The sequence below is a fragment of the Empidonax traillii genome, unplaced genomic scaffold, assembly GCF_003031625.1.
Source record: "Empidonax traillii isolate 1590-97213 ecotype Southwest subspecies unplaced genomic scaffold, ASM303162v1 scaffold783:size459103, whole genome shotgun sequence".
In the NCBI taxonomy this organism is placed as follows: domain Eukaryota; kingdom Metazoa; phylum Chordata; class Aves; order Passeriformes; family Tyrannidae; genus Empidonax; species Empidonax traillii.
This window is the reverse complement of record NW_020955976.1, coordinates 104,325-128,584: the sequence shown is the minus strand read 5'-3', so window position 1 is coordinate 128,584 and position 24,260 is coordinate 104,325. Positions and strand designations below refer to the sequence as shown.

At 41.4% G+C, this 24,260-nt stretch overlaps 1 protein-coding gene across 6 annotated transcripts in view; it reads left to right on the top strand.

The window, feature by feature from the left end:
• Positions 1 to 24,260, top strand: part of OSBPL5 (oxysterol binding protein like 5) — a 188,148-nt gene that overhangs the window by 126,402 nt on the left and 37,486 nt on the right. For 4 of the 6 annotated variants that reach the window (XM_027901398.1, XM_027901397.1, XM_027901402.1 and 1 more), the window contains exons 2-7: positions 62 to 218; positions 6,018 to 6,091; positions 7,128 to 7,190; positions 16,190 to 16,270; positions 16,918 to 17,019; positions 18,620 to 18,823. In XM_027901398.1, the coding sequence (XP_027757199.1) occupies positions 62 to 218; positions 6,018 to 6,091; positions 7,128 to 7,190; positions 16,190 to 16,270; positions 16,918 to 17,019; positions 18,620 to 18,823 (681 nt within the window). The remainder of the gene's footprint in view (positions 1 to 61; positions 219 to 6,017; positions 6,092 to 7,127; positions 7,191 to 16,189; positions 16,271 to 16,917; positions 17,020 to 18,619; positions 18,824 to 24,260) is intronic. The other 2 variants (XM_027901401.1, XM_027901400.1) reach the window with 1 other exon arrangement.

Genomic DNA, 24,260 nt, shown 5'->3' with positions numbered 1-24,260 from the left:
CTGTGAAACTTTGATTTCCCGTGTCATAAAATGAACTGTCATTTCTGTCTTTCTTTTTCAGAAAACCCCCACAGCTCATGCCATGAAGGAGGAGAACTTTCTTCGTCGCAGGTTCTCCCTCTGTCCGGCGTCATCCACTCCTCAGAAGGTCGATCCTCGCAAGCTGACGCGCAATCTGTTCTTCGGGACCGACAATGACATCTACCCACTCAGCCCAGGTTGGTTTCTGGTGTGTCAGTGCAGAAAGTGTGTCTCAGGTGCTTGACTGCAAGGAGATAATTTAGCATGCTGCCAAGAATGTGAGAGAAGCTGCTGCCACACAGATATTACTGGATCCCACACAGTGCTGCTTTCGTGATGCTGTTGTTTTTCATTACTGTGGCGTTAAGAGTGAGTGGAGGGCATCAGAGTTGGGGTTTGTAACTGTTTGAACACTGCATGGCCTCACATTTAAAAAACTACTAATGTTTTCAGGCGCTTCCACTTCGAGGCACTTGATGTGTTTCACCCTAAGCGTTGGACTCATTTAAGATTTACTTGCTCCGTTTGCAGACATTTAATGGCAGATTTTCCCTGTTCAGATTTAGAGCCTAGGATAAATATTACAAGAGCAGACTTTCTGTGGTTAATGTTCTGTAAATATCCACAAGCGCTACAAGTATCAGGAGTCTTGACAGGTTGCGATGAATGGCAGACTGGCTTTAAGCGTTCTCTTTACGTCTTTTTTTTTGCTTTGAATTTCCTAGCACCCCTTTTGAAGGAAAAGGAGCTCACCTCATTGTTTCAGAATTTGTTGCTCTCAATAAACATTCAAGTCTTTCCTTGATTGCAGTCTGCAGACAATGCTTCCGTTCCAGTCTGTAAACAAGTGCTTCAGGAGGCAGTCACAAGTTTGTAGAGCTGTCATCTGCAGCTGCCATGTCAGTGCTAAATAGTCAAACCTCACAGCACCTTCATGAGGTCTCAAAACTGATATCTAGAGAGAGAACATAGCATCTGTCAGAAGGTTTCAGTGTTCATATAAATGTAACACCCAGCAGACTCTCTGGGCTTTTCAGAGGTAGGGCAAAACAAGGTCTGGATTTCCTGAGCTAATTGTCTTTAAGTGCAAATGTTTCACGGACCGCTGATTTTGCAGGTATTTTTGTTTGTGAGTGTCTGCTTCAAGGCAGTGGGGAGCCTATTTTCAGCAGTGCTGACTAATCCTGGCTGTCACTGAGGCCCCTGGAAGCTTCAACAACCTTTTGGTAATCAAATTGAAAACAACTTAAAATGGGACACCTAAAATCTCATACATTTCAGACCTGGAGGGACTTCTGAACCACTAGCTGCCCATAAGTACAGTCTGTACAAATGTTGGCAAGTAAACAGCTCACTTTTGCTATCCTTGGGAGCTGAAGGACTGATTTTCCAGGCTGTAGTCACTTCCCCTTGCTTTCAAGAAGATGGAGAGCCATAGCTTACAGTTTGCCCATTCTTCAGTTCTTACCAGAATTTTCAATGCTAAAAAAGTTACTGACTTCCTCACAGTGGTATTTCAGAGCTGTAATCTTTTAGAAACCAGGAAGGTTGACGGTATTAGTCTGAAGGAGGTGACTGGAAGAGTTTGTTTCTTCCTCAGCTTCCCCCATCACCTTGTTTCTCCTTGATCCCTGCTGGCAGCCAAACCAAACAGCCTTTGCTGGGCTTAGCAGAAAAAGTGCCTTGAGCTAGGCAGGAGCTTCTGTTCTGCTGCACAGTTCTCCCAAGTAACCTCCAGCATGTTGTCAGTGAGGGAGGTAGCCCTCAGTATTGCAAAGGAAGAGCACAGGCCGAAGGATTTGTAAAGGAGAGAATATCTCTCTAAAGCAGAAATTATACTGCTTCAGCAAGGGAATTTCTTGCAGGGAGCCTGGGGTTTTGTCTATCCTGACACTTCCTTTACTCCTTTCATTTCTTTCCCTGTCCCCATGGAGTTGCAGTCTCTTTGTTCTTGTATTTGCTGTAAGGAGTAGCTGTCACTCTTCACGTTCCGTTGCTATTTACTGTGGTGGGCTCTCCTTTCACTGCTTTACTGCTGCTTCTGCCTTGTTTTCCTCTGAGCCTCTGTGCTTCCCCCCACCTTCTCCCATCCCTATGGAGGACGCTGCTATCACCGTAGATAAGCCCCAGGTCTATGTCCATAAGCTGCATCCACTATTTCTCTGTTCTCTGTTTTCCTGTGTTCTTGAGGCTTTTCCAGTGGTCTGTGTTTTGCTGCCTGCCCCCAGCAGACTTTCTTTATGTGAGCACTGGGCTGACTGTGTTGAGTGGGTGCAGTGGGCAGCAAAGCCCAGTGATTTCGTGCCAGGAATTTAGTGGCTGGAACTGCAGGTCTTACAGCACCATCACCTAGGATTCACCCTCCAACAATAAAAGTGTGCTAGTAAATACTTCAGTGAGTAGGGAGCTACACTATGGTGATTCAGTTCAGCAAGAGGATTTTTTCTCTTGAAGGAAATATATGGGAAATGCAGAGGGCACTATCTGAAATAACACTTTTTACTTTTTGCCTCTTGCTTGCATACAAAAGTACTAATGGTTCTTGTAACTGAAAAAAAATGGAGTAGGACATTCTCTTTTTATAGGAAGTTCACAAGCTAGAAAGACATGAATTCTTGTTCCTTGTTCATGTTTGTCTTTCACTTAGCCATGAGGAGAGAGAACTTTTCTCTATTTTCTATTTCAGAGAATAGGAAATTTATTGGGTGAGTAGCTAAAAGAATTTTTAGAGAATCTCTCTTTTTGACCAGGCTGCAAGATCACACAGAGTCTTTAATGAAAATTTAGCCTAGCTTATCTGCATCCTGAGAGGTGTATACAAATACGGGAATTTTACTGTGAAAGATACACAGAAACTACGTTTTGATCAGGGTGTGCTTGTTGGGCCATGTGGCTGATATTTACAGCAGAAACAGATGTTATTGGCAATAATTTCACATATCAGGGCTTGTATTTCCTCTTGTTGATTAGTCGTGCTTGCTGTATCATTCTTTATAAAGGGGAAAGGCAAATGCACTTGTAGGATTGATGCCCAGCAGAAAACCAAAGAAAAGGAATGTTTACTTTCCTGGAAAGGAACTAAATATTTATTTTCCCTGTTCATGACAATAATGAATAAAAAGAAGGTATCAGTAATTATACTCTGTAAGCACAAGACTGGAGTGTTGACCATTTTCTTCACAATGTGGTGAACACTGTTTCTGTAAGCACCACTGATTCCCAAAACCTTTTTTGTTATTTGGTGCAAAACTTTTGGGCTACTTTGTGGAGGAACCTTCTTTGCTGCCCTGGTAGCAGCCAGCACTTTAAGTTGAGAGATGTTCAGCTTTATTTCTGCGGTGGGCATTATGTTTTCTTGATCAGGGAGATAAGAACTTCAGCTTCTATAGCCAGTTAATATTTAGCTTCTTTGTATGTCTTTAAGTGGTTTCCTATTTATTTTCTCGAGACAGCTGTACCTGTTGTGCTCAGGGTGGGTCTCTCGCTGGACTTTCTGTGCACTTAACTATGTGTGTGGGGGTTTTTGACAGACTTCCACATAATTTCAATGAAATTTGCTTTCCAAACAACAACTGGCTCTCTCCTTCTTCATGGCTGCAGCGAGTCTGCTTGGGACTGACAGCAGAGATAGCTCTCCTGTGAAAAACAACCTTTCCTTCACAATTCCCAATAGACTTAATGAGTTTGGTGTAAGAAACTGGTATATGTTGCTTCATAAACATACCTTATGAAGCCTTATAAATGTTACGATAAGAATGAACAGTCGCATGTTCCGTTTTTTTCCATAATGCTCTGTGAGTGGGATGATCCAGAACCTCAGGAATGATGAAAATCTCATTGTTCAGGTGCAAATCCTTTTACCTGCATTACTGAGAGAAGGCAGAAACGTCTCACGTTCAGGCTTTTTTTATGGATACAAGCTTGGAGTTAGGCTTTCTTTAAGAAATGAGGCATCATAATGAATGGATGTGAATTCTGTTGTGCTAATAGACACCATTCCCTTGGAGCAGGCAGCAGCTGATTCCCATTAACTTTACTTGAACTTTTAGACCATATGTTACTTTCCCATACATGCGCAGAAAAAACTCTTCATGGGAAACAATTGCAGCAGCTACATGGCTTTGTGAGTTTTTTCCAACCTCCTCTGTTGGGGAGAGTGGGGGCTGTAAAGAGACAAACACCATCCGATAAAGAAAAATACAGAAATGCAGGTTCTAATCCTTACACAGCAGTGCTCATGGCCGTCCCACTTGTCATGGTAGCACAAAGGGACTGTCAGATCTCTGACCACTGGGGATTTTTTGGGGATTTTCTGCTGCCCACAAACATTAGGTTTCTGAGTGAATTATTTAGGGCTCAGTGTTTCCAGGGGAGGAATCACAGCAGGGACACTAGGCTGGGATATAGGTGCCCTGTTGCTGCACCACCTTCCTATGTGTCTGTGTAGGTCCTTCCTCCTCTTCGCTTCCCCACGTGAGCAGCGCACGTGCCATCACTTGTCACTATGTGGAGAGTTCAGCACCTTCTAGGAACAGTTATCCCACAAAGCCTTTTCTCAGATTTAAGAGCTGATACCCCAAACTGCCTGTTAGTGCCTGCATGAAAGGCACTGTTTTGTCCTGCTTCCTTAGTGGCAAAACCCTGTAGCGCAGTTGCAGATCTGGTTATAACAGGACATGCTTGTCCTCTCATGTGTCCCAAGATGGAAGTGCGGGGCATGGCCATGGGGATATTTATTTTTCAGTGAGCTTCTTGTGGCTGGCTTTTCTTACAGTGTTTGGCTTCTTAAAAGGCTGCTCTGATAATTCCAGGAGAAATTATGGCTTCTGACACATCTGTGACAACTTCTGCTGTCTTCATGAGAATGAGAGTTTTCCCTTTCTGGTTTTACATTATGTGGTGTTTATTTCCAAGGCTGGCCCACATGGTGTTAGAAATGTTTTCAGCAGTTCCCATGTTTGCAGTGTGCTACAAATGGATTATATTTCACTGTCTCGGTGGTTCTTTACTGTATCCCATATTCTGAAGCTCTGATTGCCAATGATTTTGAGAAGAAAACTACACTGCAATTGATTAACAGTGACTATCTTGGCACTTAAAAATCTAGTCTCATCAGAGACTATTTTTTGCTTTTTTTCTCAGTAAAAGCTCTATGCTTTTACTTTCCTGTAAGGACATGATTACAGTTGGCAAAAAGAACAGGATTTATCATAGCATTTTATTGCTTGGACTAGCACTACACATACTCATGCCAGTATATAACGTATGCAAGCTTAGGATATTTGAGTAGTGGGAATATATCTCTACAATGATTGGGAAATGCCATAGAGTTCATAAATGCTACTTGTAAATTGTAAATCTTTCTTATTTTAACAAATAACTTGGTCGGAAGACATCAATCTTGTACAAGTTGCCTTTAATTTGGTTTTACTAATTATGCCTAGATGCTGTTCTGCCGTCTGTAACATTTTGTGATAGTGGTTATTATTTGTCCAACAAAGCATGCTATCAAGTGCATCTGTATGTAGTTGCCAGATACTGACCACGGAGGATTGAATAGCTGCTTATTAACTGAGTTGCATTTATTATTTTCTCTGAATGAGGCATGGGGTATGTAAGAAAAGAACAGACTGCAGTAATGTAATTAAAGACTGCATCATAATGCAGACACAGAAGGGAGCTGATTAAGGACGCATAAGCAACCTTATTTCTGGCTTTTTTTCCAGCCTTCATATGCTGGAATTTTCAGCCATCATTTTGGGTTTACCACTGTGTTTTGAGGCCTAACTTTTGAGCATCTTGTTGCATGGCCCAAGCAGGTGGATCCAGGCTATTTCAAGCTCTGCAAGATCCCTCTCTGTGATTGTGGTGTGCCTGCTCTTTCTCATGACAACTTCCTTTGCATGATGTTAGCAGTAACCCTTTCTAAAACCATGACAAGCCATGGTTTTGCACAGAATTTCTCTAGTTTTGAATTACTTTTTTTTTTGTTGCAGGAAAAGAAGTGGAAGGAAATAGCCCATCGGCACTGAAGGATGAGACACCACAGACTCCAAACTCAATCAGCAAGGTACTCTGGGATAGGGATCCATTCCCTGTCTTCTTTTCATTTCTTCTCAGGCTGCTAGTTATCATTCTTACTCTCGTTTTCAAGTCCTTGAGAAAGCCTCTCCCTCTGTTCATTCAGGAACTGTGTGTGCATGTTTTGAGAGTAAGAATGAGTGGGTTTGCATGGTTGGGATGACAAATAAGCCTGCACTTTCCTCTGACTTGATTGCACCTACCGCATATTCTTCTGTTTAATTGGGCCTCGTTCAGAAATGTAATTAGATATGAATAATTATGGTTGAAAGGTTGATTTTGTCAGCAGAGGTATCTCCTGCTGTTCCTGATCAGTCATGAACCTTAATTGTTTTGGAAAAGAAGACTGTAGTATTTAGTGTAGTGCGTAGCATCTGAAATGGTGAATCGAGGTCCTGGGAGAGAGCTTTGGGAAGCAGTGTAACAGGAGAGGAACACAAACTAACCAATATTTCCTGAATGCAGCTTTTCCATCCAGCCTGTTACAGAGAGGTAAAACTGGATCTAAAGCCTCTGGATCTCGGTGTTCAACACCTGCCTCTACATCAAGAGTTACGTAGTGCCTGGGTTTGATTTCCTGTAGAGATGGAATCAACCTCATAAAGTGAGATCTGGCATTGAGATTCATGTACGGGCTTTTTTGGCCGCAGATCCCTAACATGTTTCTGGAGGGTAACTGGAAACAGAAGCAAGACCAGTTAATAAACTTTTAAATAAATTTATTGAACTGTGAAGCTGTAAAATGCAAGCGACACTAGCTGAAATGAAAATATAGCACAAAAGAAACAGCTGCAGACAAGTGATTTCTTATAAGACATGAAAATGATTTCTGCATCCTCCAGTACATTTGTCTGCACTTGCCAGGAGCTTGCAGGTTGCTCTCCTGGGATGCCCTGGCACAGGTCAGCACAGGGAGATGGTGATGAGAGGAGCTGTAGGAGTATGCTGCAAGGACTTGTGTACATGTCTTCTGCTATTGCTGGAACCTGGCAAGCTGCAAACCAACCTTGGCTTTGCTTTTTCAGGCAGGTTCCTCTAGGAAGATCAGCCTCCCACTTATCTTAGCAGTGGAGAAGCCCAAGGACCAGGTAACTGCATCCAGTTTTAAAGCTCGATGTTTTGGATGCCTTACAAGGAGTGGTGTTGAATTTGTAATGACTTAAGAATATAAAAAAGAAGGAATTTTTCTGGACAGGACAACTCAGAGCACTGAAATGCTGTCCAAAAGGGAGTTTGATTTGTGAGATGCAGGATGAATCCAAGAGTAGGGATGTATTTATGAGAGGTTTCTGGGTTGAGAGCATGGCTTAGCTGTGTTTTCCCAGCCTCTGGGCCTGCCTTGCTAATTAGTCTCCCACAAATGTGTTTTTGAAAGGAGAAACACCCATGGAAAATTTGAGTTTTCTGCCATGCTTTGTGTTCACTGGGGAGCTGTTGGTGGTCTCTCTTTGGCTGTGCCAAGAGTAGTTGTTAAGAAGAGTTAAGAGAAAATGCCCAACACTAAACAACTGCATCAGATTTTTGATTCAAAATAAATGGGGGTCTGGACATGAACTTTGCTTTCACTAACCTAAGCCTTTGGTTTTACAATAATCAGAATTTCTCTGGAACACCAGAGGACTAAAAGCAGATATGAGGATACCAAAACACTGAACTTCAACTTGCTCACTCATTTGCAGTGTTGCAATTGCTTTGGCTACTGAATGGGCCAGGGCTGGGTGTTTCTTTCCTGCCCAAATGTTCTGCTTAGACACATCATGTTTGATTTGGAGACCTTCTTCACTGAACCTGTGCTGTAGCATTTTTCATTCTCACTTCACTCTGCTTCACCTTGCTGTTGTATACAGTACCTTGCTCATCTGCAGCCACATAACTTGTCTTCTGTCAAGCTTTGCAACATCAGTGACAGTAGGGAGTCCTTATTGTCAAATGTCTTGACCTTAAAATTTTAGGCAAACTGATGGTCAGTTTGCTTAATATGTAATTTTTCACATCCACTCAGCTATAATGCTCTAAAATGAAACTTTACTGTCAGGTGTCCAGAACTGTAAGCAGGGATCTGTCACGCTATTTCACTTTAAAAATAAATACTGATTCCACCTACTTGAATCAAAGGGAAGCGTGTGTGCTAACTGGGACATGTTTAGATTCCTGTTAACAAGGGGGGAATAATTCTTAGAAACTGAACCGTAGGATGTGCAGGTTTAATTAATGGATTCAAAAGTAAATGTTGTAGGTAGCAGATCCGTGCCACGAATACTTGCCCTTCTTTTGGCACAGTGGATGTAACAAACCGTGTTGGAAATCAATGTTCTTTCAGCAGCACGATTTTCATGTACCACACCACACTGACTCTTCACTCAGTAATGAGAAGGAAAGGAAAGCCAGTTGAGTGATTTGATCCCTGGACTGGGGCTTAAGAAACATCAAATTCCCAACTCTGCCTTGGATTCCCTGCACTTTCTAGGGCAGATAAATTGTTTTTCCATTTCACATCTTCATCAGTGAGGTGGAAACAGTTTTGCATTTTGTTCACTCAGGCCGTATCCGCATTGCATGGTGGAACAGGCTGCAGGTTTCCCAGGATAGTGTGGAGAATGTATTATAAAAACCCTATAAATGCCTGTGAACTTGTGAGCTGTGAATCCATGTAACTGCAACCACGGAGCCCTGTGCTCACAGGTGGACTGCTCTCTTATGTCTGAGGTGTGAACACATCCCAACTGTCCTGTCTGGACAGACAGTCAAATATTTGATGCTGGAACATTTGCTTTCAGCGTGTTTGTGTGGTTCTTAGCACTATATATATTTCTGATTTCAGTTGTGGCTTCTCACCCCATATTTTATTAAAACAAATTTAAGGCACAGTTCAGCTACATGTTACATTGCTAACTTTCCTGCAGCGTATTTTCTCCTACTTAATTTTTTTAAAAGGAGTCTCTTTTATGTCGTTTATCAAGGGGAAAAAATTACTAGCTTATTTATTTCAGATTGTTTCTCATATTAGTTTCTCTCTTGTTTTAGAGCCCTTTAGCATTGTTTTCTGGGACCAGTACTCATAGTTGGGTGTGAAGGTATAACCAAGCCTCAAGCTCATCATGCAGACAGGTAGTACAGTTAGAACACACCTGACAATGACAGGAGGTGCCTTTCTCTCATTTTGTGACTCATTCAGCACTGTCAGAATCCTATAAGGCACCTTTTATTGCAGTATGCAGTGCTGCATGTTCTTTCTCTTCCTTTCCTGTGCTTACTTATTAATTCTACTGGATGGAGGGCAGCTGGAGTCCCTTGCTATGGATGCAGGGCCCACAAAGAGTTGAGGTGTATTTTAAGGGATAGTGAGAATAATCTTGAAGCTGGATCTCAATAGTAATTCACTTCTTCCAGTCCCTTGCTAATGCCACAATGAAGTCTGTCAGACTGTAGGAGTGTGGCTGTTGCATGCATGATATATATGTGAGGGCAATGCGTTGTGAATGAGTTTTTCTACATGCCTGAATTGTTCAGGCCTTTATTGTGTGATTTTTAATCTGAAATATGAATCTCACTGACTGCTCGAAATTTATTTCAGCCACAAAGTAGTTTGAAACAGCTCATATCGATCATTTGAAATTTAAGCTGCAGTTCCCATGCTGTCTCAAGTTTACTCTTCTATATCTGTGAATCATGCTCTTAACCTCTGAGGTAATTCGAGACATGGTTACCTTTGGGACTACCATAAAACATCATTTACAAATGTGGAAACCTACAAGGCTACCTTTCCCTCTGTTCTCCCTTAGCCAGCAAACCAAGGAACCGATTGTCAGACAGATCCAGTTTTTCAGGGATCACCTTTCAGATATTCAGGAGTGAAACATCCTCTGTGTGTGCTAAGCACAGCTTTGTAGGAGAATCTGGTGCTTCCAGGTAGTGTTATGCTCAGCTGGACCCTTGCTGGCTTTTCATTACCATACTTCATGCTCTCAGTGTTGTGGATGGAATTGTTTTGCAGTCAGTTGTCTCTGTCAAGACTTACACTCAGTTCCTGTGCCCTGGCTTGGTATACCTTGCTTTAGGGTAATCACTGTTGTCGACAGAGGGCTTTGCAGCTGATTTAAAGTGAGCAGAGATGTAGCCTGGAATATCCTGGAAAAATCACATGGAGAAGGGGTGGGGTTTTGCACTGAGAAGTAGAAAACATGGAGCATCCCTAACTTGTGTTGGTGCACACAAGCTCTGGCGCTCCCAGGTACCTCACAGAGGTGAACTTATACAGCAATAACTGTTCACAGAAAAGAAGTCTCAAAGTTGATAGCTTTGGGTAAGCAACAGCAGTCCTATCGTGTCACCTTGGGTCATGTGATCAAAATTCTTTATACTAGTATTTCTGATGGGGAAGATGAGGGTAAATGGAGGTGCTGAAATTGAAATGATTTATTAAACAATTTAGCAAAACTTACATTGAATCACAGGTCTAGTTGTTCTGCATTGTTTACATTTGTTTAAGCTCAGCCTAGGAACAAAAGATGTGCCTAAAGCCGAAGGGGAAAGCAAAACTTTGCTTCAGCTTTCTGTGTGGCGCTACATCTGTAAATGTCAAACAGCATTTTTCTCAGTGTGCAACTTCCTGTCTCAGCTCAGATGTTCTTGAAATATTCTCAACTTGTAGAATGATCTTCCCGTGCAAGGCACACCTGAATGACCAAATAGAAATCCTATGAGGTCTGTGACTTGTTCTTTATTTACTACCATTTAATGCAGTGGAGCAAAACGTTCCACTAAACAGGAGTATAACTTGATATTTGGAGTTGCTTGGATGGCTGAATTTCACCAGTGACTTTCACCAGATGTTGCTGTCATGTCAACTGTTTATTTTTTCAGGCTTCTCAGTTTGTGCTAATCATTGTGCTATTTCAGAGTTGTAAACACAGTTGCCGTATCTTTGTAACATTTTTGAAATAAGACAGATTTTTGTGTTTTTTGGTTGTTTTTTCTTTCAAACTGGAAAGTTTTAGGTGAAGATTATTTAGCTTGCTATAAAGCAGCATATCAATTGAAGGGTAATCCTTCCTAATGCAAAGCTTGTTTGCCAGTAAGAATTGTTTCACTAATTCTGCTGTGCTTTGGATGAGATGTTAATTCACAACAAAAGTAAAAAGTTTTTTAAAAGAATTGCCTATAATTAACTAAAACTAAAATTGCTTAAATTTGGTTGAGATATACGTGAATATTCACATCAGTAACAAGGAGTTTCTGACTTCTAATGGAGCTAATAAATGCAGCTTTTCCATAGTTTTTATGCTATGTCAGGAACTTTTGTTTAATTTTTTTTATTATTATTTATGTGTGATCAAGTTTTTTAGCAATTAAATGTGGAAAAAATGCTGGAGAAATTACATGTGGCCAAGGTCATGTCTCCTGTTGCTTTAGTGAAGCATAACTTTACAACTCCAGCTACTTTTGCTCTGCCTTCAGGTTCCCATCTGGTCTTGTCTTTCTCTCACTTGCACACAAAGAGTACAAAAGGGCAACTTCTAAGCTATCACTGCTGTTAATATGCAGAGCACAGCTTGAGAATGACTTTATGTAAATGTTTCTGATTTGGAATAATTCTGTCTATTGTGCAGCAAGGATTGCTTGCACTAAATAACAGGATATTCCTCTTGCTGTTATCCAAGGCACGGATGGCATGCTGATGGGCTGGCATCCCCCACACCAGAGTTGATCACAGACTATTTTTCTGTGAAATGATTTGATTCCTCTTGGAAATGAAGTCACTCAAAAGACACTGGATCAGAACAGCCCTATTGTGAGGACTCTGTATGCTCTCTTACAAAGTCTGGCAGAAGTGTGAGGCTATTGTGATGACTACTAACAATCAGCAGTGAATCTCAGAGCTCCGTGACTGAGATGGAAAAGAACAGAAATGTAACTGGGATAAAAAGTATGTTTTTGAGTACAGTACAACCCAGTGTTAGCTGGCAGGGTCATCACTCAGTCCTGGAAAGGACAGATTTGGTTAGAGAACTGAAAAGTCTGAAAGAAGAACTGAGAAGTCTCTTCTCCTAAGCCTGCAAGTGCTGCTGTATGCTCTGGTAAAAGTTTTTGGCAGGTTAACATTCTTCCCTCCTTAGGAGAACCTGTATATGGAAACATACCTATTGCTTTCTAATTAGAATACTCCAGTGGTTTCCTTTAAAAAAGACACCAATTCCTTATTCTCTCATTGTAAGAAGTCTCATCTCCAGTGAATATTGTTCATGTTACTGCAGCAAGAGGGGGCCAGATTCTGATATCCTGCACAAGCATTATCCCAGCACCCTTGAAAGACTTGCTGTGATGACAAATGGCTTCTCTTAGTTTTCTGCCAGGCTGAGAATGGCAGGGCAGTAGAAAGACATCATTAAAAGCGCTTGATGTGCCTTAGACCTTGCTATGTCTAGGGAATCTTTAGATCTGATGGCTCAGATTTATTGAATCTTGTATATACCACAAGATACAATCAAAATTACTACGACATATTATTGCAAAAACATGAAATCATATTACTTCAAGTCACTTAGCAGGTTAAACCTGCTAAGGTTTACCATTACTATCATCAGCATGGAAGCCTATGTTATGCTGTCCTGAGGGCTTAGATCCCACCTTTTGTGGGAAAAAGAGGAGCTTTAAACCCAGAAATGCAGTGCTTTTCACTCTGTAGACCTGGAGATCGCCTGCCAGCAAACTGCTGTTTAGAGTCTGTGATGATGCATCCTTGTAAGCATAACAAGAGGCAAGGTCAGGAGGGAGAAGCAATCAGTTAAAAAGTAACCAGGGAACAGTGTCAAAAGTTCCACGTCAGGCACATCTGAAAGCTTGTCCACAGCTCCTAGTTAAAACTTGGTTATAGTAAAATTTTCTCTCTCTTCATAAAGCATTTCGCAACTGTCTCGGGCAGTTGTGGTATTCATCACACAGCTGGTAGGTACATCACAGTTTTTGGGACATAGCAGCCCAGATATTTATTTTCCTGTGCCTAGAAGTTCCTATGCAGGCAGTGAGGCACCTATGCTACTGCTTCTTTCTCATCCATTCTTAAGCCTGTCTTAGTGTGCACCATCCCTGTGGCCGTGTTTCCCTTCACAGGCAAGGTGTGCAGATTCAGCATGTCCAGGGGTAGCCCAAATATGGGGGAGGAAATGCCTGAAGGAAGCGGCACAGTGATTCAGAAGAGCACTACAGCAGCCCCCTGAGCTGCTCATCCAGCTTCTTTAACCAAGAGAAGGAACAGTTTGTTGTGCTTTCAGATAAGTTTCACTGTATTTATTGAGCTCCTAAAGGCTGTGGTGGTGTAAGGGGAGATTATCCCTTCATCAGCTGTTGTGTGCTGTGGTTTTATGACAGGCATAGCAGTGTTGGTTGGCGTTGGCCAGGTGGTGTTGTCCTTGGTCATGGACCTACGAGGCAGCTCTCCCGAAGAGCCAGAATCAATGTCTGTCTCTGTGAACACCCCAGCTTTGAAGTCTTGTGGTTCTTTAGCTCTATTTTTAGCGTGACCCAGAGAGACTCCAAGGAGGAGGCAGGTGGGGCTGGCAGAGCAGTGAAAGTGCCTCTGTCTGTGTCAGTGCTGGTTCCCCATGAGCAGCGGGTTTAGGGCTCAGGTTTGCAGTGGTTTTTGGAAGCCTTTCTGAATTCATCTGCGAGTAAATTTCCCCAAGCCAAATGAGCTTAAGGGGCAAAATTTTATTCTTTATATAAGTGCTAAGGTGTAATTGTCTAGACAACAAATGACTGTAGCTCGTTTTATTTAGTTAAACAAAAAGCATTCTTTGTATTCTGGTGCTCTGAAGGCACCTGAGCAGTATTTCCTAGGATCTTGGGAACATCTGTCCTTTTTCTGCCTCTCACACTGGTTAATGAGGAATAGTACACAGTGTTTCTCTCTGTGTCTGATCTCTCAGGCCGGAGGGAGTGAAATTACTAATAAACAGTTGGCTCATAGTTGTGTCTCAAGGACAGGACATTCTTCCTCCTAATTGGGAGAAAGGGGGAGAATTCTTCTGACTGTTTTCAGAGGACTTGTGTCTCAAATCACGAAAGCATAATCTCCTAATAATTCCAATGGATTCGTGCTCAGAGACATTTAAGCACTTTGAAATGTTTCTTCATAAAGAAAGGCTTATAGCATATCTCCCAAATGCCTACCACTGCCCCTTCAAATGTGACAAAGACCCTGTGGGCACAAGTCTCTGGTCAAATGTCATATCTGTGCAGAGGTCCCCACCATAAATGTAGTGTTCTTACAGTAAAGTCTGAAGCACAGAAATACAAAATATGCATCAGAGCTTGCATTGCAGGCAGAGGAGGCAGGCTTAGCTTTCTGTGAAAACAAAAATGGCAAATACTAAATAGTTTTCAGGAGACCAAGAGGTGGCATTTTCTTTGAGTGGAACCAAGTTGACTTCTAAACTAAACAGTCAGATCAGGGACCTCACTGGTCTTTATGGACCATCACAAAGTTTTCATTTCTCTATCTATTCTAAAGTATTACATGTAGTTTTGTTTTCAGTGCAAAACTACTACAAGGATATGTGAGAACAAGTGACAGGTTCTACAGTAACCGTGGTTCTGTTGCAATTGGCACCTTCAGCCCATAGTTTCTAATCCTGCATCATCTACCAGTTTTGCTCAGCTGAGCATGCTCCCTTATCTTCCATTTTTGCTCCTGCCTCGATCTCCAAAGCACAGTTGATGGCCTGTTTGCTGTGATCTGGCCATGCATTTACGTGGGTTTTTTCTGAGTCATGTGAAAAGGCCTGATCTGGCTGTCATTAAATATTTTCCTGCTCACACTAACCTTCAGCACAGTTTGTGGCTGTAGTAGCCCCAGAGGTTTCTGTGTCACTGGGAGGGAAAAAGAAAGTGGGTATCTTGAAAGGAAGGTGCTGTAAAATGATCACATCAACTCATGACATAAAGGAGAGAGAGTCTGAGAGCCCAGTGGGTTTGTTTCACATCATAGCAGTGAATTTATAAATGGGAAGTATATTTGATACATTTTTTCCTTAGTACAGCTCATTTTTGTGCCATACTCATTAAATCAAGGTGTCCAAAGGCTGAGCTTTTTTTATAAATCTGTCATGCATAAGTTGGAGAGACAGTGCCTGACCCAAAAGATCACAATCTGAATGCATCAGACACAGGAAAAGCTGGAAGGAAGAGAGGTAAAGAGAAAGAAAGTAACTTCCCCAAGGTCACATAAAAAGTAGCAGAGTCCAGACTGTACCATAATTCTCACACCTCTAACCCTCCCTAGGTTTTGGACAACTTGCTGACAATGCCTGTCCAAGTGGGGGTCCTTGTTGTGATCTGGAATCCCACGAGCTGTACTTTATAAGTGTAACTTTACTTTGGTAACAGTAATATTGTGATTATGTCTAACAGAAGTAAAGCACTTTTTCAGCACATCAGCACAATGATGAAATCAGCCTGTAGCCTCTGAGAGTGAATTTAAACAGCCCTGACAGTATCAAACATGATTTGAAGTGACTGTATATATTTTGTGCCTTGCTTTGCAAGGGCAAGACGATGATTTCCTGTATTGTCTATAACATTGTTTGGTAATTTCTTGCCCACTGATGTCTCTGGACATTTCAGCTAGGGCAACAGTCACTGCCAGTAATCAAATCTAGTTCTGAAAGATCTATAACAGATTCCCCATAATTTTTATTCCAGTAATTGAAATGCTTTCAGATCTGAGAAGAGATTAGTAGTTTTCAAAGATAGGAATAAGTTTTTTGTTTGGTTTGGTTTTATTGTTTTGGTTTGGGTGGAGTTTTTTTAGGGGGTTTTCTGTTTGTTGTTGGGGGTTTTTTCACCAAGATTAATGACTGCATGGGAGAAATATAAAGAAAATTTGGTGGGTAGTTTTCCAGCCAAATATGAGTATAAGAAGGGAGTTTGGTTGGACTGCACTGCAGGTATGCATTTTGTGCACCTGCTTAGTGTTACACTGCTGAAGTCTACAATCAGCTCCTGAAAGATATAAACAACTCTTATTAGAGCATAACTTAAACATCTTCATGTTAACGCATTCCTATTTTCTCTCTCCCTCTGTTTTTAGATTGAATATAAGCTTTGCAATGGGTCTGACAAAGAGTGTGTGTCTCCCACGGCCAAATTCATGAAGAAGGAAACACTGAAGGTATGTGCGAAGCAGCCAAGTCAGCCTCAGCTGACTTTCATTTACAAAACAAATAGTACCTTCCAAACAAACCACTGGAACTACTTGGAGTCATTTCCCAAGACCCAGAGAAGCCTCTGAATCTTCTAGGAGTCATTATAGGCCAAGGGCATTTACAGGCTTTATATACAGGATTAGATTATATACTGAAAGAAGAACAGATCCGTGTAATTCTTTACTGTATTTGTATGTTCCAGAGCCATTAGGCAACTCAAGAGGATTTTAATCCTTCACTGGTTTTGTTAGGAGGGGTTTGCCTGGGCAATCTGAGCAAATTATAGCTCGAACACTTGCTTGTCTACCAAACCTAAAGTCTAAATAATTTGGTTTGAGTGAAATGAATTTGAGGGTGAGGAGGACTGGGTGTTCAGCCTCTTTCCATTCCCCCCAAAGAAAAGACAAACTAGGTTATGTTCAGTGAAACTTCAGGGGCAAAGAGAATGTCTGTTATCTCATTGTTTTTGTTCTTCCTTGTGCTCATTTCTGGGGAACCTGTGCTGGGTCAAATTCTCGCTGTGCTATACATAGCTGTCCTTAATGCATTATGTTCCTTCCTCCCCAAAAGAGGCTGTGATTACAGCAGCTATATTTTCTCTGTTCTCAACCAGGTACAGAAAAAAAATTACAGACAGGAGAAGAAAAGAGCTACCAAACAACTCTTCAGTGCTCTGAAGGATCCCAGTGTGGTGATCACAGCAGACTGGCTGAAGGTATTTAGTACAAACCGTTGTTTCTCAAGCTGTAGGAAAAAAGAAGTGAGAAGTAGCTGATGTGTCTGACACTTAGGCACAAGCACTTTTTTGAGTGAAGGAAGACTGAATAATTTTGAGTTGAAGTTGCTGTAAAGCTGTGGAATATTTAGCTTCCATCTTAACCTAACTCGATCCCTCTGTTCCATGTCCTTAAGCAGCGGCAAGGTCTCAAAAGTGCAGAGTACAAATGGAAGTGATGATGTTTCTTTCTTTGTTCCTCTCTGAAAGTGTCTGTTGACCTCTTCCCATAGATGTGGTTTTGTACTGAAGAGGGAGTAGACAGGAAACAGCCTGGACAGATACAGATTGTCCTATTGACAGTTGGATTTTATGTTGTCACGGCACAGAACGAAATGTATTGGACCTGATGACAACTGTAATTCCTTCTTGTGCACAGGCTCAAGTAGTGACAGCTTCTCATTGAAGTCCTGAAACTTTGCATGTGGCAAAGTGAATGTGGATTGACTTTGAGATGTTACCTCTGAGCACTGCTTTTCTCCTCCTTTGGGACCATTTAGTCTTCTCAAATAATAGTGAATTTTTCCTTTGGCAAAACTTAGTTTCCAAAGGTGACAAGGTGGTGTTAGGTCATAGGTTGGACTCGATGATCTCAGAGGTCTTTTCCAACCTAGTTGATTCTGTGAAACATTACAATTGCATTTGACTAATGTGAAAAACCTCCAGCATTGTTCTACGATCAGTATTAAAGGCCGGAAAAGTGACATGCTTATAGTTTATTTAAGAAACTAGATTGGCAAAAGAGTGTTTCCATTGTGTTATATGGTGGATAAGTATTGAGATTTTTTTAAAATACAGAATACCTGTTGCATGTTTGCTGTGGCTGGAATTTTCTGGTGAGCAACATATAATGCTGGGCCACAAAAACAGAACGCTGACATAAGACTTGAGTTTTGGCCCATGTACGTTGAAAGCAAGAAGACCTTAGGCAGGATCTAACCTTACTGAGAAGCTTCTCCATTCTTAAAGATGTTATCTTTAATATACTCTATCAGATTTAATGTCTTTTATACAAGAAAGAGCTGCACTGAGCTTGACAGAGAAGTAAACCAGCTGGAGACGGTACATTTAAAAATGGGGTATTTGACAGAACCCATTAATAGCTGTGTTCTGCAGAACACTATTAAAATGACTTAGAAGTCAAATTAGAGTAGCTATAACATTTTTATATGCAATGTTCTAATTGGCATGTCCTCCTTGATTATTAACAGATCACTCTCATATGGGCCAGCAGCGCTGATTGCCTAGAGTACTAATCAAGCTGCTGACACTAAGGTAGTAATAAAAATATGAAGAACACTAAGCCAGTAATAAAAATATGAAAACTAGATTCTGATATTCGGGTTTGCAAGGTCTGTGATTTTACTAGAGATCCCTAGGACTTCTCAGATAACACAGTGTATTTTCCTTAGGATATATGTAGTGGCATGGCCTTGGAATAAACGTGCTGGAAGAACTGTATAAATACTGAATAAATGCTGGTTTTCTTTGAAGGAGCAACATAAATGTAACCTTTGTCCTATCCCTGCTTTTTGTCCAGATTCGTGGAACTCTGAAGAGCTGGACCAAACTGTGGTGTGTCCTGAAACCAGGAGTGCTTCTGATTTATAAGACGCCAAAGATCGGACAGTGGGTTGGGACAATCTTGCTCCATTCTTGTGAGCTGATCGAGAGACCTTCCAAAAAGGATGGCTTCTGCTTTAAACTTTTTCATCCTTTGGACCAATCAATCTGGGCTGTAAAGGTAACAGTTGTGATGAGTTGAACAACCTCTGCTTGGTCACCAAAGTTGCTGAGCACTAGTATTATCTAGCACTGATATTATCTAGATTTGCAGTTATTTGGTTGCTGTTAGCAACTGACTGCTCAAAAAGATTAAAGACACTGAAGCTTGATCATTGTATGACATCTAAGGAACACAGTCCTTGTGATTAGTTCCAGAGATATGTCATTCTGGGTGTATGCATAGGCTGAGGAAAAGGGAAATGTGCAAGTTCAGGAAAAAAATATCAATACCTAGAAGCTCTATCAAGCCATGGCCTACATCTTTAAAAGGAGTTGAGGAAAAGACCCAATTAACTAAATTCCCCAAAACTAGGACACACAAAGCACCAAGTGCTTTGCACAACACTAGAAGAGGGCTGGCAAAGCGACAAAAAATCCGGTTGATAATTCGACTATTTTTTTTTTCTAATGCCCCTGAAGTTTGGATTTGTTTGCAGTGGACTTGAAACTCAGTGGTCTGCTCAAGCCTTTAGTGCTCCACAAAAGAGTGACTTTGGGTATGTTGCCTTTATTGTCTCGTCTTTGAAATGGAAATAGCAAGGTTTTCTCCCCTTCACTTTGAGTTATTTTTCAGGCTGAGACAATCTCTTTCTGTACATTCAGTAGCTCCTGCAGTGACCTCTGGATCTCCCTATAATGCAAGTGATTAATAGTTTTTCACACTTCTTAAAATAATTCCCTGCAAATTTTAAAGAGCTGCATTTTTCTTCCCTTTAAGAATAGACAAAAACCGAAAAAAACTACCTAATGCCTGTGAGCAAAAAAGAAGATCCCAGTACCTCCTGAGAGGCACTGAGAGCCACATCTATTGGATACCCTGAAGACAAAACTTAAATGTTCTTGAACTCCTGTTCCCCTGTTAAAAACAGTGACTCGGCAGAGTTATCGCAGACATAATATCTCTAGGAGACATCATGAGTGTAAATAAAGCATTCCAAGCTTGTGCCTTGCTGCAAGGTGGTGAGCAGAGTAAATGTGCTTGGAAGGCCTCATGTGAGAGCAATGAAGACACTTGTCAGTGGCATCAGAAGTTCTAACAAAACAGGGAAGCCCTGTGGGAGCAGATCAAGCAGATGCCCTTCTGCTCATCAGTGCAGTTAATTAACGGTTTTAAACACAGCTATACCATCACTATAAAAAGTCTTTCAATTTTTAATAAGGTAGGAGGAGAGAATTAAAATTAACCTCAACAACCAGGGGTAAGAGCTGCTGATTTCTGTCAGCAGCTCGGCTCTGATCTGTGCCTAGATGCATTGTTTTGGCTCAAAGTCCCAAGGGTTTCTTTGCTACCTCGCTTCTTATTCAGTTTTGAGAGTTTTGATGCTTTTTTAATTCAGAGCATTCACCCAAGAATGTTGTTGATCATTTACTGTCTGTCAATAAAAACGTTCCTTGTGACTTGACAGGTCAAGTGAATTCTTCTGAGAAGCACAGTCAGGAGAGATAGGGAAAAAATAGAATCACAAGTACAGTCAGGTACTGAAAAGTAGTGTCGCTGACAGATCTGAAGCGTTGTGCTAGAATACTCTTCCCTTGATATAAAGCATCCAAAAGAAAGAAGTTTTTATCAATATTTATATGTATTTGAGTGTGTGTGTATGTATATCTAATTCTTGTGTCTCTTGAAAAAATATATGATAGAAATAGGAATTAATATATTAAATGTGAAGGGAGTGTGTCTCTGGAAATGTTTCTGTACTAGAGGAAGTCCAAAGAGGTTTAAATTTTAAAGTCAAACTAATATTCTAAGGCTCTTGAGACATACTTAGAAACTACATTTGAGCTGCATACTAGGAAATTCCCTGAAACTTGAGTTCAGCCTGAATTGTTGTCTGTGATAGATGCCTTCAGCCATGAGGTAAACACCAAAATACACATCAAGAAGAAATCCACCAGTGAACTGCTTGATGTCAAAGAAGCTGTCTGCACTCTGACAACAGTTTAAGGCTGAAATAGCTAAAAATACTGTTTGATTTTATGTCATTTCACAGCCTCCTTTTAAAGTAACTGGAGCAGAGTTGTCTGATCCAAATTGGTTGTGTATAATTGTGCAAAGAAGGTCTGTTTTTTGGGAAATACAGATTAGCTTGAGCTTAAGCAAAAAGCCCAAATTACTGTCCATCACAGCAGAAACATCTGTATAGATAAAATAATAGATAATAGAAAAATCTGGATCAACAACTTCCACTTTTGCCTAGAATGGCTTGTGAAATTTTCAGGGATTATCCAGACTAGAGTTGATGATCCAACTTTGACTTGCACCAGTGGACTTGCAGCTAACTCGTGGTACATGTTGGCCTGGCTGCCCAGCAGATGTTTGGATCCAACTGCAGGGTTCAGCCCTGGAACAGATGACTGGTTCAGGCACTGCCATAGACATTGATGGTAGTGCTAGCCAAGTAAATTCAATGTGCAGGTATTTAACTTCAGTAAGAGCGGGGCGAGATTTTGGGCCGCCTTTCAAGGTAAAATGTAAGGCTATTGCTTATAGTTGAAAGCTAAATACATGCACCAGGGCTCTGTTTTTCCTGTAAAGTTCTCTGAAGTCTAGAGCTCTTAGAAGCATATTGCTCAGGGAAAAGGTTCTTTATTCTACACCACTTCCTTGGCTTTTGGGGAGTTTTATCCTGAAACTCCTTTGCAGTGCAGATGGATTAGACCTTTATCTATTTGCTCTGCCCAGGCCTTTGTAAAACCAAGGCCGAAACTGCCAAGGTCTCAAAATCAGCCAGCAGTGCAAGCGGCTGTAAGAAAAGCTTCCCCCACGTGCTCCAAATGCTGCTGCAGAGGCACTTTGTCTGTTATGTGAGGGCAGCGTGACCCCACACTGCTCCTGGGAACAGATGTGACTGCAGGAGACTGGGGAATGCCAAGCTAGGAATTAGTGTGAGGATGTGGGTGTCTGTCCTCTTGCTTCATGGGGCTATCAGCTGGCAGGGTTTGCCTGGCTGTCCCAAAAAAATGTCCTGGAATAGGTTGTGTTTCCCTTTGAGCTTGCTCAGAACTTGGCTGAACAGCATGGTGTGGAAAGGCTTTCATTATCTATCTGCAACTTGTTCTGACATTTATTTAGAGCACTAAGTAAGTAGGGGTCAGACCCACTGCATCTGGGAATATATATAGTTTTCATTTTGTTGATTTAAAGAAATTTGAGTCATTTCTTAAAAGAATATGTCCTAGTAATGGGGTTGTGCCTCCGCTTTTACAGTTGTTTATTCCATTCTAGAATACAAGTTAGTTTCATCTTCATCCATACAGTTATCCACAATAGTATTAATGAGGTTTTCCCCCCTTTTTTAAGCTTTGATTTATAGCTCTCCAAGATGTCTTGTCATACTATCTAAAACTGTCAGTCCACTCCATTTTTCAAAGCCTAGTCACCCCCCTATTTGATAATGCCTTTTGACTCAAATTAAATGTAAAGGCAGTAATGAGATGAAGGTGATCCTTTCTTAGTTGTGCTGCCTAGGGGCTGCAGCTGAGCTCTGGGTCCTGATGCAGCAGGGATGACACTCACTCTTAGTGAGAGATGGTCATTGTCTTGAAGGTCTTGGACTCTGAATAGGCATGATACTCATAGGCTGGGAGACAGAAAGCATCATTATCTCTGCTGTGCAGATACAGAACATCATTTACTCTGTCCAGATGTTGACTTTATTTTTATGGCCTCCTCTCTTTTCTTTGCTTTCCGTGGGGAATGGCCCCCTCTATATATGAACATGCCTTATTGTTTCATACATTTCCTTTACAGAGTGACCTGGCTGCTTTTTGAGTTTATCTACAGGCCTAAATGTCTGTTAAAATCTTGTCTTATCCCCTCCTTCCCATCTCCCCCTTTTTTTAATATTGTTTCTGTGTATATGTACTGTTTGGTTGCAGGCTTTTTCCTCAAATAGAGCAAATGTCAACCTTTGCACTGAAAACACAATTAATGGTGTTATCAACAGTTCTCAAACACCCTGCTCAGCTGCAAGCCACTGAAAGGAAAAATGCCATGGGGAATGATGCCTGATTGCATTAATGTCACTAGTAATGTCTTAAGCTGCTCTGCTCTGGTTTACTAATCAAATCTCAACTTTGCCAGTCCTGACTATTAAGCCTTTAAACAGTCTTAATTTTGTGAACCTCTTGTGGGAGAGGGGAGGGAGAAAATAAAGTGAATAACGAGGATCCCAGTTTCTCCTGGCAGCAGAGGAACCCCATAGATGTGAAGGCAAGAAGCTTGATTGGAGACTGTTGTCTTCTCAGCACTGCATCTTTGTGGCGTACACTCACATACAATTTTATGCTTTTTCTGTGCTTGCATTCTTCATTCTTTCCAAATTTTGGTTTTCTGAGTACAACTTGAAAACAAAAACCCAGATAAAAGCACCATTTAACTATGAGGCCCTTGTGTACAGGAGCAGTTTTCACTTGCAGTCACAGTTCTGTGCTTATAAACTAATGCTGGGAAGAAATCCTTCTTTCAAGAAACAGGACTGGATACTGTAATGGCCCATGTTAGGGAGAAGACTCATACTTAAACTGCAGAAATCTGCCCACAGATTTTCAGCATTGTGTGGTATTTTCTAGAAACTCAAGGAAATCTGTATTGGAGCATCCTGGAGAAAACTGCTTATTCCACCCTACCGTTGTCATAGTGGGCATGCGAGTGTTGGTGAGGTTTTCTGCTCTGCTTTTATTTCTGGCATAATGTCTGCATATTTGAAGAAGGACCTGCTTTTGTGGTTTTTGTTACAAAGTGAGGAAGAGGAGGAACTGGAGGAGACTGGCTAACTTTGGAAATGCAATGGAGGAGGAGGGATCCCTGTTTATTTCAGCCAGGTTCTGACACAAAGTCCATACCATGTAGAGTATGAAGCTGTGCTCACTGGCTACTGGAATTGCTTTTTCTTAGCAGCTTCTGTAGTTCAAAAGCAGAAAAAACAGAGAGGAGATCAAGGTGGGAGCCCGTGGCTCCATTGGAAGAAGTGCCTAATCCAAGGTGGACTCTGCCTCCCTGGGCATCATTTCTGGAGGGTCATGCTGGAAGGATGGTGGCAGGATGTTTACAAGACACTATTTTTTTTTTTTTTTTACCACAGCTTCTAAACTAAAAGCAACATAAACACACAAAGCCTGAGGTGGCCATCACCCCAGGCACTATGGAATAAGGGTTCTCAAAAGCTCAGGATTTAGAGGTGAAGGACTGCAATGCAGCAGCATATGCCCGTGCTGGGAGACCTTTGGTCCTCAGTCTGTGGTTTTGCCTATCTCCACCTTTGCCACAGACAGGTTTTCAGGATGGAGTTTTCCCTTTGTTTCCTTCCAGAAAAGCTTCCTTGCCTCTCTGCTCAAGGCATTCACAGCACAAGGTGTGGCTCTGCTACTTTTATGGTGGTGCATGAAGGGTGTTC